This window comes from Saccostrea echinata, unplaced genomic scaffold, assembly GCF_033153115.1.
Source record: "Saccostrea echinata isolate AGI-Se365-2 ecotype Australia unplaced genomic scaffold, CSIRO_AGI_Sech_v1 ptg000022l, whole genome shotgun sequence".
In the NCBI taxonomy this organism is placed as follows: Eukaryota; Metazoa; Mollusca; class Bivalvia; order Ostreida; family Ostreidae; genus Saccostrea; species Saccostrea echinata.
Genome location: NW_026889771.1, coordinates 15,797,677 through 15,816,107, shown reverse-complemented (window position 1 = coordinate 15,816,107; position 18,431 = coordinate 15,797,677). Strand labels below are relative to the sequence as shown.

The following is an 18,431-nucleotide window of genomic DNA, read 5'->3' as shown; positions in this document are numbered from 1 at the left end:
CATAAAATAAACACTGAGATGAAAGAAATCAATCAGAAAAGAAATAGGAGAAACCAATAAAATCAATGTATAGTGAAATGAAATTTGTGTTTTGGTACCACAGAAATAATAATGTCTGAAAACAGATTATTAGCTGCATATTAACTCATCTATAATATGAATAGCTGTATAAATTTATTTATAGAAGGGAGGGGTCATGGAATAAAGAGAAGGTGTAATACAACTGGCCAGGTTCTAGATGATGAAATTTATAGAGAAAAATTACATATCTGTTGCAGAACAGTAATATACATGTTTATTTCTTGGACAGGTGATAATGATCAATACTAAGCTAAGCTGCAGGTGTAACCTATAATACAGCCTCTATAGAGCATCAGGTGGAAGAGTCACATATGGTAAGCTAAAACATTGATTTATTTTTGAAACAAGAAATAATTATGCTGTATATACTATATTTATGCTACAATTTAGGTACGAGATACACAAATTAAAGAGTTTATAATGACATAATTTAGAATAAGAAATATTATACATGTATGAAGGATTTTCATTTCTTGGTGCTCATTAAAGGTTTACAACATATAAGCAGAAGTAATTTAGTTAAATTTAGTCTACTTATAAATCTATTTTTCTTTGTCTGTAGAAATAAATGTATTGTTTTATCCCAATTTGATTAAATACAAATCTCTGACCCACTCAAACATTTACAATACATGAATTAAATTACAGTAAAATGTTGGTTATAGTAGTTTTTCATTTACCAGATCACTGTCTATACTTATAGAGTCATGGCGTTGACACTCAATATGCTCAACAGTCTAGTTTTTTATTTACCAGATTGCTATCTATACTTATAGAGTCATGGCGTTGACACTCGACAGTCTTCTGAGATTCCTGAGGGTCACGGTTTCTCTACCTTCCTTTCCAGTCTGCTGTTGTTACTTGTTCATGATTCTCTTCCTGGCCCCCATATGGCAGCGAAAAACATCTCCAGTACAAATCCGTCTGGTAAGTAAAACATCTCCAGTACAAATCCGTTTGTTAAGTAAAACATCTCCAGTACAAATCCATTAGGTAAGTAAAATATCTCCAGTACAAATCTGTCCAGTATGTAAAACATCTCCAGTACAAATCCGTTCGGTAAGTAAAACATCTCCAGTACAAATCCGTTCGTTCGGTAAGTAAGATATCTCCAGTACAAATCCGTTTGGTAAGTAAAATATCTCCAGTACAAATCCATTCGGTAAGTAAAACATCTCCAGTACAAATCCATCCAGTATGTAAAACATCTTCAGTACAAATCCGTTCGGTAAGTAAAACATCTCTAGTACAAATTCGTCCAGTATGTAAAACATCTCCAGTACAAATCCGTTCATTAAGTAAAACATTTCCAGTACAAATCTGTTAAGTGAGTTGTTTATTAAAAATGATAAAAGTTAATTTACAATCCAATTGTTAGAACAAAGTGGTACAATAATTATAATTTCTGCTCCAAGGACCTTGTTAGGAAGAATTGCTTATCAAAAGAAAAAGAAAAACAAGAAATTGCTTGTTTAATCAATACACCATGACATTATGGATATCAATAAAATACTATATTTTCCAATAATTATGTCATTTCACAGATTTTTTTCCTCTTTCATAATTACTATAAAACACCTTTTTATTCTCAATAACTTTATTTTCACATTATTATGCAAGACTGTCTGATTGCAAAAATTCATTCTCGTATATTTTTATTAGACCAACAACTAGAATCCCTGAAAATTTTGTCTCACTTATAAATACCAAATACAATGTAACTATCGTGAGAAAATAAGGTATCATGAAAATTTGGTGATCTACATTACATATTTTCAGTTCACTTTTTCTCCCTTTCAATGTATTGACCTTTTTTCGTTAAAAAATTTACTCTGAAAAGCCTCTTTTTTATATACATATGTATAATTTTAGATTCTCATTCTCCACAACTTTGCCTGCAGTTTGGTCAGTATCATTGCCTTTGTCGGTTTCCTAAGGGGAATTCTCCAAAGTGATTCAGTGTTCCAAAAGGGTGACTCGAAGATGCTAAAACCCGTCTATCGCTTATACTGGCTGACAAAGCTTCTGGAGCTCTTGGACACCGTATTCATGATTGTGCGGCACAGGCGGCGACAGATCAGCTTCCTCCACGTCTACCACCACAGCTCCATCCTCCTGCTCAGTGATGTGGCGTACCATATGTACCCGTGGCCAGGAATTGCCTTCTATCTCATGAACAATTCCTTTGTTCATATTGTATTGTACACATACTATGGCCTATCAGCTCTTTTTCCCGAGAAGTCATTCCCCTGGAAAAGACATATTACAGAGCTACAGATATTCCAATTTTTCATAGGATTTGTGCATGCCACTATTGGCTATGTGTACCATGGATTTTGTATTTATGGGATTTTTTATGGGATTACTATGACAGTTTTGTTCTCAAATTTTTATTATAAAGCTTACCTCGCACCAAAAAAATTGAAAGAATCTTAATTATTTATTTAAAAATTTGCTATGGTTAACATGTCACACAAAAAAAATTCCCTAAATTTATGAGTTTAATCGATTTGCAGAACTTTTTGCTCAAAGATGTTGAACAGCCTATAATTCCAATTACCGTACAGCAAAAGGATATTGTAATACTCGACATTTCAACATTCTCAAAAGCTTTAGTACCAGTATTTGCTTCAAATATGTTTCAAATTGATATTCATTTTATTCAACTCTCAGGGAGTATTTATTATTGTAATCTCTTAATTAACTCGTACATGTATAACACCTTTACCAAATGTTGCTCGAAAATAACTGTGATATTTTCTTGTGTACAAAGCAACGATTCTTACATGTATGTGTTTAAGTTAAGGGTTTGTGTGACAGCAGGCACTGTATTCATCTCCTCAGTTTCTTAGCATTATTAGTATTATGTGCAATAGTTGTCAAGTAATCTTTGTGTATTAAGCATGTGTTAGTAATTGTGAAAAATTTTATTGCCAGCAATCACCAGGTACATGTACATGGATATCCATCAATGATTCTGTCAACACATTCTTATTTGTTGAAAGTACTTTTATCTCATAATTTGTGAAAAGGAAAGGTGTTAATTTGATAACATTGAATCACAGTTATCATGCAAACTACAACACAATGAAATTCAAATTAGACATTTATAAAGACACAGAAAAGTTTATGTGACATCAAATTTGATTCCATACCTTGTGTAAACAATTATACTTACCAAAATTATTGTCAAAGGTTTATGAGATTTGTCAGTGTTATTGTGAATATTTCATTCACCTATTTGTTATTTATGGTGCTGAATCTGTGAGATTTTGCCATTGAACATACCGGTTAGTGAACTGAAGAAAAGCTCAGCACATTTGAATACATGAAAAGTTAGGATTTATGCTATAACAAGTGTAATTTTTTTCTTTGTGCATTGTGTAATACAGTGAAACTTGTTTAATCCAGATGTTGTGTATTCCCAAGTCTTGCCTAAAATGATGTAAACTTTAAAGTCCATTTCAGTAAATTCAGTTGTTAAAAATGTGTCTATAATCCAAAATGTGCTCTAATCTGCCAATTGCTTAGGAACCAGTAGTGTCTGGATTAAACAAGTTTTACTGTAACATACCTGTTATATTTACCAGTTTTTAAAACACAATGTTTAGTGTGCAACATCTAGAGGTTCTTAGACATTGTATACATTTTTCTAACTCTGGTTTTCAAAGTAGTAAATCATGAGTACTTTTCCTTTCAAGATTTATAAGCATTCAGGTTTTTGTGAAGGCTCCTTGTTTGTGAATGATCTCAGGTTTTAAATTAGTGTAGTGGTTTTTTTTTTTTTTTTGGTTTTTTTTGTTTTGTTTTTTGTTTTTTGATAGAGAATAGCATGTAAATACTGGTTATCTCAAGTTCTATTTCTAATACTCTAAGTCACCACAGGAGCAGAATTTCAGATTCAAAGCTTTTATACTTGTACATTGTATTATGCTAGGACTCTGGAGTTTTCTACTCAAAGAAAAGAGATATAATATAAAACGTAAAATGGAGCTATAATTTTAGTTTCACAAGTGTGGTTGTTAACTTTTTATCAGTAGTTTACTTTTTTTTAAATTAGGTTTTGTAAAAGAGACATTAATTTCTGTGCACATTATTTCATAGTCATGTTTGAGCTTATATATTTGGTTGTGGGTCGTATACTCAAGCAAGCAATGGATAAGATTTGAATGCATGAGCATGATATTTTGCACTTTGTTTTGAATGTAGCAGCACAAAACATTCCGAGAAGTAGAAATTTTGTATTGTATTTTTTTGCAACAAACATGAAAGATTAAATGTGTAGCATTGTTTTTTAACTGTGGTACTTACATGTATATTTTTTTTATTATGCCCTCGTAATCAAAGATTTACCAAGTATATCCATTGAAACAAGTCCTTTCTTTGGGCAGCATTTTTGATCTCTAGACCTTGGAGTTTGACCTGCATTTGAGAAACTTTAACCTTCACCATAAGCTGCCATGCGGGGGCATCAGTGTTTCACAAACACATCTTGTTTGATTAAGAAATGTCCAAATACTTACAAATGTCATGTAATCACAGATAAATCCCAAGCAATTGTGAATTATGCTAGGTGATATATTCACAGAAATTGACGTAAGGTTCATTGATACTCTGATAAGAGAGATAACTATTAATGACTTAAATGTCTATTATTCCTTTATAAATTTGTCAAGTTGAAAGGTCTTTTTTTGTCCAATATAGCTATGCTATAATTGTTTGTATTTGATTTAACAAATATATTTCTTTTGGAAAATCATAAGAGTTAAAGAAACGTTTTATTTGAGTGAGCAGAGAGTTTATGAACGTTGAATTTAGAGTCAGTGTAAATGTGAAAAGAATCATGCCAGAGTGGATGTTTCTGTACTCAATCAATATTCAAATCAGTGTGTTCTTACCGGTAAATAAACTACTTGTGTCTATCAATTTGTTTTAGGTAGCTGATGAGAAACCTGTTTTGATATCATTTCTCAGTTTCAGTTATTGAGAGCAAATTAAAAATAGTAATAATTGTATAGTTTAGTAATGTCCTCAAATAATTGCCTTAGTTAGGACATTATAATTTATAGCATTTATGTTCATTGTTTACTACATGCTAACAGATGTATTCTTTGTAAAAATGAAGGATCTTTTCCCTTGTTTATGTATGTTGAAATCCATTTTAACTCAGAGACCAGAAGAGTTCATGCAATAGTAAGGTATCCTTCATAGTCTGTCTGTTTGTCTGTAACAATTCTTTAGAACACTACTCCTCCTAAAGTTTTGGTCCAATTTCAAAAGGACTTGATACACAAGTAAAAATGCATGATAAAAGTACAGAATTCTGATTATTGCATGGGTTTTGATTTCTTTGAAAGATGTTGCCTCAGTTACTAAAAGTAGAATTTTCTGTGAATTTCTTTTAAAACGCTACTGGTACCAGACTATTATAATAAAATACATATGTATGTTTGCATGTTTAAGTATGTTTATCTGTTTTAATTTGATTTTCAAAGACTATGTTACCATGATTATTATTATTAAAAATTTCTGTAGGCTATTCCTCCAACAGTTTTAGTCCGATTTCAATAAATCTTGCCTAACACAAAGAGACTAACCAAAGATCATAATTCTATTTATTGGTGTTTCCATAGTTTCAAGTCCAGGTGCTTCTTTTCCTTTGTCATAAGTACAAACCAGTAGAGCTTAATAAATGCTACTTCAGCTGCAGATCTGTAGCTCACTGATCTGGAAAAAAAATTGGGATGGATGACCAAGTTAATGTTCATCACAGTATTTTCAGACCAATGAGCTAAATATCTGCAGCTATCTTGACTTACTGAATATCCTAAAATGAAAAACAAGATATTTGATATTATTTTATTTAATAGCTTTGTGCTTTGAAATTTTACATTTAATTTGCGAAATGTTTTTCAATGAATACACTTTTTAAGTAAATTAAAATTTCATTTTTTTTTATCATTTTAATTTAATGTTTAAGTGGAATATATCAAACTATAATTATATAAACAGTGTAACTATATTATATGTATTCTTTTATCAGTCAATGATATTAGATATATTAAACCATGACTGTATTTATTTGGATGTACCAGTAATACATATCATTATATTTATAGTACTATATTTTGACTACATTTATAAAATACACAAAAGAGGACTGTATTTTGATATATGTCTACAATAAATGAAAAAAGGTGTATTTGGTTGTCTGAGTTGCATTGACTAATTTTCCAATCTGAATACTAGGTGTCATAGATTTGGTCAAACTGATTATTTAGAGCATTAATAATTCATCAATCCAAGGTCTTTTTAATACTACATGTATATACACTAAAATAACTGCCAGTGCTCCCATAACATCTACATAACCTTGTTAATTTGAACTGGAAAAGATGAAGCACTCCTTATTTTGACTTCATGAATTCAACTAAATATATTTAACTCAGACACATACCTTGGATAATGTCTTTTAAACTTTTTGCTAGAAGTCAAAGCCATGCATTCTGGAAAACATTCTGATGAGACTTTTTTGGGGGGGTTAAAAAAAATTGAAATTTACCCTTTTGTATTTTTTTTTTCCATTCATTTCAAAAACTCGGGCAGCCATAAAGCCAGTAGTACATTAGATGTAAGTATAAGTAACCACTTACATGCATGAAAAAGTACGGTATGATATCTACTCTCAGAAAAAAATTCTATAAGAGGATATTTTTCATAATTGAAGTAGGGAAAATTTTTCTTAAGATTTGGTGAGCTGGTGTATATTTCTGAATTAAATCCTTCATGGGGATTTAATGTGAAAGATACAAGCTATCTACTTTTACAGTTGAATGGGGATTTTTAAATAACAGACTCAATTTATGTTGTATAGACTATTTATTAATCTACGACGGAGTATAAATACTTTCAGAATAAACGTGTATCTTTTAGCTAAGGATAAAAAGACCAAAGAATGAGATCTTCCGGAAAAATTATTGCTCTCGAGTCCGGTTTCGATTTTAGAAAAACTTGTAGTTGCAACACGTAAGTTCAACAAGCCGGTTACATCTCACAACTGTGGTTATAATGGCCAGTACTGCTTCACCACACTGGGAAGTTGTTGGAAAGGGTAAGAAGAGCAAGATTCCAACGCCTGTCAGTCGCGGTGAAAGGAAAAAAATCGTCGATGGGATGCCGAAAGCGGACAACCACGGTAAGAATCAACAAGTGTCAACGTCACCATTATTGTTTGAACATCTGTATTTGATCATGTTATGCAATCGAAATCAGATGTTAGAGAATAGATATTTATGATTATTTTATTTTTTACACAGTTCAAAAAAGTTAATTCATTACACAGAAAACGAGTTGTGTGTTTGAAGTTTAATGTTTACCATGTTTACACTAAACCTTCCAATGTGTGTCAAAGATGCTCATCTACAAGAAACAGCTGTTTCATAACATTACATTATTTTCTAAATTTTTGAACACCTAGTTTCTTTCTTTATATGACTTTTATCAACATTTATAGTTCCAGCTTTAAAGGAATCTAGCACTCTGTTTAATGTGTTTCTGGAAAAGGAGAAAAAACAACAGCAGGCCAATGTACAAGCCAAAGCAGAGGCAAAAGACGCAAGCAAAGCCAATGGATTTGCCAATGCTGGAAAAAAGACAGTTCAGCCAAAGAAAAAAATGCAAAAGACAGAACCAGAGAAAAAGAAGCCAGCTGACTTTTTGGCAGCAGTGGCTGAGGTAATTTTAATATTTAATGACATTGACTGAATCTCTTTATGTACTGTGAATATTTAATGACATAAATTGAATTACTTACTTACTTAATTGCCTGTATAGGTGTATAAGACAGTAACAAGGGTTCTCCATCCTTGTCTGTAACTGGTTAGCTTCTGGATTGTTCCCCAACTTCTCTTTTGTTCTTTTTAATTTCGGCTTTCACTGTCCACCACCAAGTGACTTGGTCTTGAACCATTCTCTTCTGTTTTCCCTATGGTGTCCAGAAGAGAGCCATCTTTATAATGCTGTATGAGTCCCTCGGAATTAATGTCTTTATGTATTTGTATCATACTGGAGGAAGGCATTTCAGCATTTTCCATGGTGTTAGTTCAATACAACAAAAGTTCAGTCATCAGAATGATCAAAGAATCAAACCACACTAGCTAAAAGTCTGTATTTAATTCACCATTATTGAGCCAGAGACATAAAATACCAGAGATTCACAACTCTGCCTTTAAAATAATATGTGATGGTCTCAGCAATTACTCTTATTTGGTTGTGTATTTTGAGCTTAAGTTCAATTAATTTCAATTTTATAACATAAGTGTATGATCTTTAAAGTTTTAAAACTCTATACATGTATGTTGATTATTAAAAGCACACTAAGCAAATTAAAGAGATCAATGATCAGATGTCAAAATCGTGGAAATATATGGCCGACCGTGGGTCACCTGTTAGTATTTCTGATTTCTCTTTTGTTAGTGTATAAAAGAAACTTGTGAAAATACTGTACATGTACATTAATTGGCGTATTCAAAATTTAGCGTAACCACTGGGTATGGAGTTGTTGGCATAACATGAATTAGCGCTACACATGTCCGTGCCGTGTATTGTATTTATAAATGATTTCTTAGTGGTATTCATGAATTAGCGCATCGTTGTCTGTGCCAAAGCCACTAAAATATGAAGCTCGCTTTTTTAAGTGCACATACAGTATATCGTTCTGAAAAGTATGTTGATATAAATATAAAGCTTCTACTATTCATAATTACAAAGATTTTTGTGAATTAAATGGTGCAAGATTTGAATAAAGTAAACAGTATAAGGCACTCAAAAAATCACAATATTTTGAACAGTTGTAAATCTCTGTTATTTATGTCTCTGATTGAACATGCACTGTCTCCCTTCCATGCAGTGCTAGTTAAGAAACCATTGAGAATTTTACTTTAATTTGTAGATAAAGAAGGATGATCTGGAAGCTGCCTTGATGATTACAAAATCTAGTTTTCCTGGAAATATAGAGGTCTGGTTAAAAGATTTGGCTTCACTGTTGAACATCAAACTTGAACAATGTCCTGAACCTGATCCAATCATGAAGAATAAGCCCAGGGGTAGGTACAGTTTGAGCCATGGGATATAAGCATGGTACAGTAAGGTAAATCCTTAAACTGCTTTGGTGAATTTAAGAGGATGGTGAATTTAAGAAGACTCCAAACAAAATTTGATTTCAGTATTAGTGGGAACAATATTACAATATTAAGCATGTTTTACTTTTCCTCAGAATTTTTTAGCTCACCTGAGCTGAAAGCTCAAGTGAGCTTTTCTGATCACATTTTGTCCGGCGTCTGTCTGTCTGTCTGTCCGTCTGTCTGTCTGTGTAAACTTTTCACATTTTCGACTTCTTCTCAAGAACCACTGGGCCAATTTCAACCAAACATGCCACAAAGTATCCTTGGGTAAAGGGGATTCAAGTTTGTTCAAATGAAGGGCCACGCCCTCTTTCAAGGGGAGATAATTAGGAATTACTGAAAAAAATAATGGCATCATTTAAAAATCTTCTTCTCAAGAACCATAGGGCCAGGAAAGATGAAACTCATGTGGAAGCATCCTTAGGTAGTGTACATTCAAGTTTGTTCAAATCATGACCCCCGGGGGTAGGGTGAGTCATATTTATATGGAAGCATCCTGAGGTAGTGTAGATTCAAGTTTGTTCAAACCATGACCCCCGGGGGTAGGGCGGGGCCGCAATGGAGGATCAAAGTTTTACATAGAAATATAGAGGAAAAATCTTTAAAAATCTTCTTCTCAAGAACAGCAAAGCCATGATGAGTCATATTTATATGGAAGCATCCTCAGGTAGTGTAGATTCAAATTTGTTCAAATCTTGACCCCCGGGGGTAGGGCGGGGCCGCAATGGAGGATCAAAGTTTTACATAGAAATATAGAGGAAAAATCTTTAAAAATCTTCTTCTCAAGAACAGCAAAGCCATGATGAGTCATATTTATATGGAAGCATCCTCAGGTAGTGTAGATTCAAATTTGTTCAAATCTTGACCCCCGGGGGTAGGGCGGGGCCGCAATGGAGGATCAAAGTTTTACATAGAAATATATAGGAAAAATCTTTAAAAATCTTCTTCTCAAGAACAGCAAAGTCATGATGAGTCATATTTATATGGAAGCATCCTCAGGTAGTGTAGATTCAAGTTTGTTCAAATCATGACCACCGGGGGTAGGGCGGGGCCACAATGGAGGATCAAAGTTTTACATAGAAATATAAAGGAAAATATCTTCTTCTGAAGAACAGAAAAGCTATGTTTAGTCATATTGATATGGAAGCATCCTCAGGTAGTGTAGATTCAATTTTGTTCAAATGATGACCCCCAGGGGTAGGATGGGGCCCAATGGGGGATGGAAAGTTTTACATAAGAACATATAGAAAAAATATTTCTTCTCAAGAACAGAAAAGCTATGTTTAGTCATATTGATATGGAAGCATCCTCAGGTAGTGTAGATTCAAGTTTGTTCAAATGATGACCCCTGGGATAGGGAGGAGCCACAATGAGGGATCAAATTTTTACAAAGGAATATATGGGAATATTTTTTTTAAAAAATCTTCTCAAGTTTAACAAAGCCATATGTTATATTGACATGGAAGTATCATCAGGTAGTTTAAAATTCAAGCCCCCCCCCCCCCCCCCCCCGGTCTTTTCAATACTGAACTGATTGTGCTTTTGCCTAGCCAATGTGCTCAGGTGAGCGATGTGGCCCATGGGCCTCTTGTTTTATATCCATTGGAGATTTCAAAATTTAAGATTTTTCTTATCTTCCATTTTAATAAACCAAAACTATTGCATTACGATATTCCTATTTTTCTTTATTAATTTAGATTATCCTCTGTGTCATCTAAGTAACAAATGTCAGGATGTGATCAAATCTGTAATAAGAGAGGCTTCAGCAGAAACTCTGGAGCACCTGCTGTACCATAGTATAACCACTATGCTGTCAGAAATGAACAAAGGTAATATTTCTCATATACTTTAATACATCAGAGACTCACCCCTAATGATGCTCAGTGATTAAAATACTTAATCCCCCATTTACATGCAGATTCTGGAAAGCTCATTGAAAAATGACAGAATTTGTAGGACTTGAATCTAATTTAACAGCACAGAAGAAAACATGGTTTCTTTGAGAAATTAACACGTTTTATGCAGACATCATCCAAAACAAACTTTGATATTTCATCAGAGTTTGTACACACAAGAAAGGGGAATTGTAGTCAAAATAGTTATAGATTCCATTATCATAATGCATATGCAACTGGAGGGTAACTTTCACTTTCTGGAAAAATGATGCACTTTTAATCCTTATTTTTAGTCTACATTACACATTATCTGTATTGTGTCTATTCTTTTAAAGATGCAAGAATATTGTGCAATAAAAAAAAGATTGAAACAATATACATGTATTAATGATATAATTATAGACTGACACTGAATCAATTAATGTCAGCTTTTTATTTTATAATCATTTAAAACTTAGAAAGACAATATCCACATAAATTAAAAACCTTAATATTTGAGCATTTGGCTCATGAATTAAGATAATGTAATTACACAGGAAATTATCTGTATGAATATTTTGTTGATATCAGGCAACTCCAGCTATGGATACAGAATTTTTATCCAGTTGTTGGTGTACACAAAGCCAAACATTGCTCTGACAAAGACCCAGCAGGTATTTCTCATCATCTGGAATAATTCATATTTATACTACAGTGTATTTTAAAACAAGTTTCAGGGTTTTTCCTAAGAATTGAAATAGCAGGGGACATTAAAAAAGTAAAAGGGGATCCCCTAACAGGGGGTTGAGGGGGAATATAAGAGTAACGGGGGAGGGGGGGTTAAGTCATTAAAGGCAGAGATATTTCCCAGTCCCTAGGTCTTAGGAACAACCCTGAGTTCAGAATTTGATTTTTCATGAATTTTAATAAGGGTTAAAAGACAATATTCACAAGGTTTTGAGTTACAAGAGTGGTAATACATGTACATGTATATCGATAATTCAATAATATTGATTATACAAGAGTGGTAATATATTGATGATAAAACAATATTGATTATATAAGAGTGGTGATATATTGAAATCTGGGTTTGTGATTTCAGTACCTGGAATTGCTGACCACTCATCAGAACAAACTGCCCAGGTGTCTGTCCATTCTCTGGTGTCTTGGAGTGTGTGGTAACAAGGACTTCAGGAGTGGGCTCAGAGGTGGGGATTTTTACATTCATCTTCATGTACATCATCCCTGAATATGGATAATGAATAAATAATAAAATTATTAAAAGAAATATTTTTTGCATAATAAAGTTATTCTCTTGTTTACTGGAACTTTGTTGCAAAATACAATATTTAAATGTAATACTCATGACTGAAGATGTGTTTTTCAGTTTGGATGGAAGTAATGATGCCCATGTTGAAAGTTAGACCTGTGGCCCCTTACTGTGTGGACTATCTGGAGGAGCTCTTCCAGTAAGAAAATCTAAGTCTCAAAAATAGCAATGTAGGGTTGTACATGTATGTAAATATGATGAGACTTGACACCTTTTGAATATTGATATGACCATCTATGAAAAAGAATTTTCTTTGGATTTAGGACCCATACAGACATGAAGAAGCTGTCTGGGGAAATGTCATTGAAGGAGTACTTTTTCCTGGTAGACATGATCTTCAGTGACCAGAATCTGCCAAAAGATCTTGCCAAGAAACTGCAGACTCTCTACCCAAAGCTCAAGGTAAGGTTACTGGAAATTAATTTTTACAAAGAACTTCAGATTAACATAAGAGGGGATTTTAATTTTCTAACTAACCCTTTCAGTATTGGAAGGGTTTTGCTATGAATGTGTTATTTAATCACAACTTCAGTTCTTGACTAACAAACAGGAAAGCAAAAAAAAGGCTACAATTGTAGCACCAGTACTGATAAAACATGTTGTTGATATTTCAATTTTAACTGCTATTATGGAGTGCTGCAATGTAAGAACCATTTCAATAACTAAATTGTAAGGTTTATTGAGAGGTTACGAGAGGACCAAGAGGTCAAATATTTTAAATTTTGATATTTTGTTGTCCTACATGTAACTGGTTACCCCTGCCAAATTGATTGGTTTGTCATAATTTCAGATGTGCTTTTACTTGCACATAAGGGTCACTGCATTTGAACCAGAGTCACATGTGTAATGCTTGGTTCTGTGCTGAGCTACTTTGAATATTTAACCAAAACAATTCTGTTTTTCAGAAAATAGCCCTGGCCAATGACAAGTCACATGGTTTGAGGCAGGTTTTCCCATCCTACCTAACCAGGGTCACACCAGGAAGTAGCAGAACCATGAAATCAGAGGTCAGTCTTCACAGGGTTGACAAAGAAAAAATCTCATCTCTATCAAACTGATATTCTTGATATAAAGTTTTGGTTTCACTGCAAGTAATTTTGTTTGTCAAATTCTGTATATGTATTTATTGCACTTAGTCTTACACAATTTTTAGGTAACACTGAATTACATGAAATTAGAGCCAAACTTCCATAGGAATTCTTTCATTCTTACAAACACATTTTTAAAAAGATGCAATAAATATATTGCTTAAACTTTTCCTCCCAGATTTTACCAAGCTTAGTGGACTGCCTTGCGTCTGATAAACAATGCTTTGCTGTGTGGTGTCAGATGTACACAAAACAGCTTCCGCAGTCAAGGTAAGGGGAAAAGCAGGGGAGATGTGGTTACTTCGTACAAATCAAGTGATAATATTTTAACAAATTAAGAATCTATTTATATGTACATGTACCTGTATTTGTATAAAATACACAGAAGCTCTCTTTACAATAAAAACATGTACACTTTTAGCATTGTGTTACCATATTTCTTCTGATTAAGAAGATTTAGGAAAAAAAAGAGTTGTTAATAACTTCAAGAAAGTTTTGGAGCACAGAGCATATTGAAATGCCTGTTAGATATTGAGAATACATGTATAAACCTTGTTTTGTTCTTTAGTGTCCTGTTGAATTACCTGGCACAGAACTGGGATAAGGTTGGCTCTAAAATTGACAAGAAGCTGTTCCAGAACACTCTGAGGTCCTTTTCTATCACGAATGAGGAACTGGCTACCCAGGGCAGAAACAGTATTGATGGTTATCAGGAGTGTGTTACTGTTTGTAAGGTAAAGACAGGAGAAGAAAATTTGATATAGAAGTTTTTATGCCCCCGGATCGAAAGATCCCGGGGTATATTGTTTTTGTCCTGTCTGTCTGTTTGTCTGTTTGTCTGTTGTCAACTTTAACCTAGCCCATAACTATTGCGCTGTCAAGGGTAAGGCTTTAATATTTGACATGAGTGTTCATTATGACAAGACCTTTCCATTAGTACAGAAATTTTTGATCATGTGACCTCAACTGTGACCTTTGACCTACAATTGAAAAACTTTAACATTGGCCATAACTATTGCACTGTAGTCTATGTCCCACTCCAGAATTGTGTTACCATCGGGGGCATAGTGTTTCACAAACACATCTTGTTCTATACTTGCTCTCCAATGCTGCTATTCTGAATTTCACAGAATGATAAATTTTACAGATCACAATGCTGCAAGATGATGAATATTGTAATTAAGTTTCATAAACCGTCTGTTCACTCACATACAATGTTGCTTTAATGATTATGATTTTCCAAAAGAAATGTATTTTTTAAGTAAAAAAAAATAAATAATTAAAGCAGAGCTTGTGAGGCAAAATTAGACAAAAAAGACATTTCAACTTGGCAAATTTATAAATGAATAATGTTTTAGCAATTCAGAGTTATCTCTCTTATCAGAGTATCGATGAACGTTAAGGAAAAATGGTTTCAAATTAATAAATAATAATATACTGAGCAATAAATCCAATGAATCCATATTTTATGCAGGAATTGCTTCAGAAGATGGAGCAGACACACTTCCCTTGGTTCTGGGTTGTTTTCCTGTTGATCGGCACACTGTCTGCAATAGTTGCATATGACATTTACTCCAGCAAGACTTTAAGAGGTAGGTGACCTCATGTTGCTGCTGTATGAATATGTGTAACTTTTGACCTTCTGCATTTTGACTTTTATAAACATACTTGATGCGATAACATGAATGAATAATTGTATTTGGATTAATTTTAGCTTCGAGAACTGTTAGGTTCCTCGAGGATTATGGGATTTTAGCTTTCACAGAACAAGTATGGAGCAAGCTGTCTCATTACACAGTGATGACATTCAGGTATATGGCGTTTATAAGTAAATTCATTCGTAGGAAATTCTTTTTTGCTCTTTTTTATTATTTTTTCCATATTTTCTAGATACTGTTCTTATTGACTGTAAGTCAGACATTAAAATTCTGCTCAATTATTGGTTCTTGTAGCTGGCTGAAAGTTAATGTTCCCTTGTTTGCTGAGAAAGCTATCAACACCATCTCACCATATGTTGCTGTTGGATGGTCAAAGGTCAAATTTGGGGCCTACTATGTTTGGGAAGTTAGTACCCCACAACGAGAATGGCTGTACATCAAACTACTTCAATTAACTGAGCAGGTAAAGACTGATTGAACAAGGAACAATAACTGTGCTTGGGTTATTGAAAAAAATTGGTTTGCATGTTTGTGATGGAGTCCACTATGTAATCTCAGGTTTTAAATTGAATTTGAAAAAAAAGTAGATAATATGTGGGTCATTGATCAAGAAATGCCATTGCTTAGTCTCCATACTTTGATTATTTTTCACATTTTCCATATTGAGATCATGCATTTTCAAGTAAAATCTGTAGAAATACTATGTGAAAAATAATTCTTGTGTACAGTTAATGTCTCAAACCAGTGATTAAAATTGATTTTCATTGATCATCTTGATGTGTTTGATTTTAGATGACACTGCAGATTGTGAATACAAGTAAAAAAAAATGAATGAGCTCAATATTTATTTTGTTATAGGTTTATTCCTTATCACCTCAGCTGTGGTCTGATCTCAGCCATCATCTTTTATTAACCTGGGATTTCTTACGGGACAAAACATATCTTATATGGACCAGTGCGGTCCAATTCTTTTTCACATCTTATAAATGGATTGAAAAAGAGGTTTTATTGTAAGTATGATATTGATTCTGAGTACATGAATATGGACTATGCAGTAGTTTCTAAGTGTGGCATAGTAATCACTTTGTCATTATATCCACAACATTTTGAAGTTTTTTTCTTTTTTCTTTTCTCAGGTGTTGTTTCAAGAAATAATAACTTTTATTCTGAACATCATTTAGATGGAGGTTGGGTTTCAATTTATGGATGAATGAGGATAATTTTTAAGTGTTCTCTTTATATTAAGAGATTTAATTTTTTGAACGAAGAAAAAATTTTGTGCCTTACTTACATTAAATGATCCTATTTGTGCAGCAATTCTTACTCTATATATAAAGTGATCTATGCACATGTATCTATTTTTTTTAAAGTTCAGACCCTTTTGCGTAGTTGGGTATTACTAACACTTTCTAAATGGGGAGATAACAGAACAGGGTATTTATTCTCTGAAGGTTCTTACAGCCTTTTTATTGATACAAATATAGTTTAATAGACTGTTTAAGAGAGTTAAAATGGATACTTTTTTGGGGTTCTTGTTGATGAGTTATTTCAGAAATGTATTTGGAACAAGAAAAAAAATATCTCTAGTACGGGACAGTGATGTGATCTTTAAAAGAGTTTTTGAAACAGATGTGCCTAGTTCAGTAGAACAGTATATACACAATTTGTACATGTAGTGCTATTATGATGTTCAGGTTGTGTTTTGTTTATGGTTATCATTTTGGACTACAAAATCATTAAGTTTAGACCATATTTATTTCTTTATTTTATTTATTTTTCAGAGGTCAGTATACTCCAGAAGTTTTGCAGCAAGTCTTTCGGACTCTAATTTCCTTTGTTCAGGATTCAGCAGTTCTTGTTACACAGTGGTGTTCAAATTTATTCCTAGTCTCACAAGGGAAGTAACTTGTCTCTAAGAAAATGCCTCTGGAATCTCAGGATATAAAGACCGTAAAGTGCAACGCTAACATCCATAAGCACATTGAACTGAAATTAAAACAGAGATTTTTATAGTATACATGTATCTGCTTGGACAAGAGCCTTATCAATTTGAGTTTGGTTGTAATTCATAACCCACCTGTAAGTGATACAAGTCTCCTTAAATCATGTCAAATTTCACGAAATGTCTCACACTTTGTTGTTTAAATAATATTTTATATGACAGTACCCTCTTGAAATAAATTTATGTTATTTATAGCCAAATATATCATCAGCCAAAGAAATTAAAATTATTGATAAGAATGAATTTGTTGTTTTTATTACAAATGGTTTATTATTGATTTTTATGCCCCACCATGAATATAGCCTGGGTATATACTGGTAATGTTTGTCATGTCTGTTTCCATCCTTCTGTCCCTCCATCACACTGCATTTACCGTACAGTTTTGAAGAAAGTAAGAATTTTTATCAAACCTTATATATGCTGATACATATTGATGAGAGCTAACTGCATCAACATTTTTTGACCTTAACCTTTCCCTTGACTTTACATTTAGCTCAACTGCAATGAAACTAAGATATTTCAAGCTTCATATGCTGATACATATTGGTGAGAGCTATTCAACTGCATAAAAAATTCTTTAATTTAGCTCAGTTTCAAAGAAAATAGATATTTTTCATCAGATTCATATGCTAATCATTTTTGGTGAGTGCTGTTGAACTGCATCAAAATTTTTGGACCTTGATCTTCCCATTGACCTCACATTTCTTAAATTTGTAATTGGCTTAGTTTCAAAGAAACTTCTCAAGATATTTTTTTATCTAAAAACATATTGGTGAGAACTATTCTACTGTGTCCTAAATGTATGACCTTGACCTTTTTTTGCCTCTTGCTCAGTTTCAGAAACTATTAAAGATATTTTTATGTAAGTTTATGCACTGATACATAATTTGGTGAGAATATCACCTTGATCTTCCCAGTGACCTTTGACTGTATTGTTTATTTTGTGTGAAACTCAAAGAAACTTCTCCATGTATTTTCATTAAATTTCATACACTTGTACAAATTTTCATGTTGCATTACTAATACATGTAAACCCTGGTAGGGGCATGCATGTCCTATGGATACATTTCTAGTTTAGTAGGTCACCTGAGTCACTCAGGTGACCTATTGCTATCTGTTTTTGTCAGTTGTGCGTTAACATTTGAACATTTTCAGCTTTTCCTCAGGAACCGCTCAATCAAATTTGCATATAGCATTAATGAGTGAAGGGGAAGCC

The 18,431-nt window shown here is 33.1% G+C and overlaps 2 protein-coding genes across 2 annotated transcripts; both read left to right on the top strand.

Moving 5' to 3' along the window:
* The first annotated feature begins 294 nt into the window (after positions 1-294).
* On the top strand, positions 295-3,097 carry LOC133190966 (elongation of very long chain fatty acids protein 4-like). Its single transcript, XM_061326644.1, has 3 exons — positions 295-395; positions 858-1,008; positions 1,954-3,097. Exons 2-3 carry the CDS (start codon positions 862-864, stop codon positions 2,515-2,517), a joined length of 711 nt encoding a protein of 236 aa, XP_061182628.1. The 5' UTR covers positions 295-395; positions 858-861; the 3' UTR covers positions 2,518-3,097.
* A 3,974-nt stretch (positions 3,098-7,071) lies between these two features.
* LOC133190537 (transmembrane protein 214-B-like) lies at positions 7,072-17,454 on the top strand. The gene is made up of 16 exons (XM_061326218.1): positions 7,072-7,276; positions 7,595-7,815; positions 9,032-9,185; positions 10,961-11,092; positions 11,729-11,811; positions 12,240-12,345; positions 12,525-12,606; positions 12,731-12,869; positions 13,373-13,474; positions 13,734-13,825; positions 14,124-14,289; positions 15,030-15,147; positions 15,270-15,366; positions 15,508-15,676; positions 16,072-16,223; positions 16,995-17,454. Exons 1-16 carry the CDS (start codon positions 7,150-7,152, stop codon positions 17,116-17,118), a joined length of 2,064 nt encoding a protein of 687 aa, XP_061182202.1. The 5' UTR covers positions 7,072-7,149; the 3' UTR covers positions 17,119-17,454.
* The last annotated feature ends 977 nt before the right edge of the window (positions 17,455-18,431 follow it).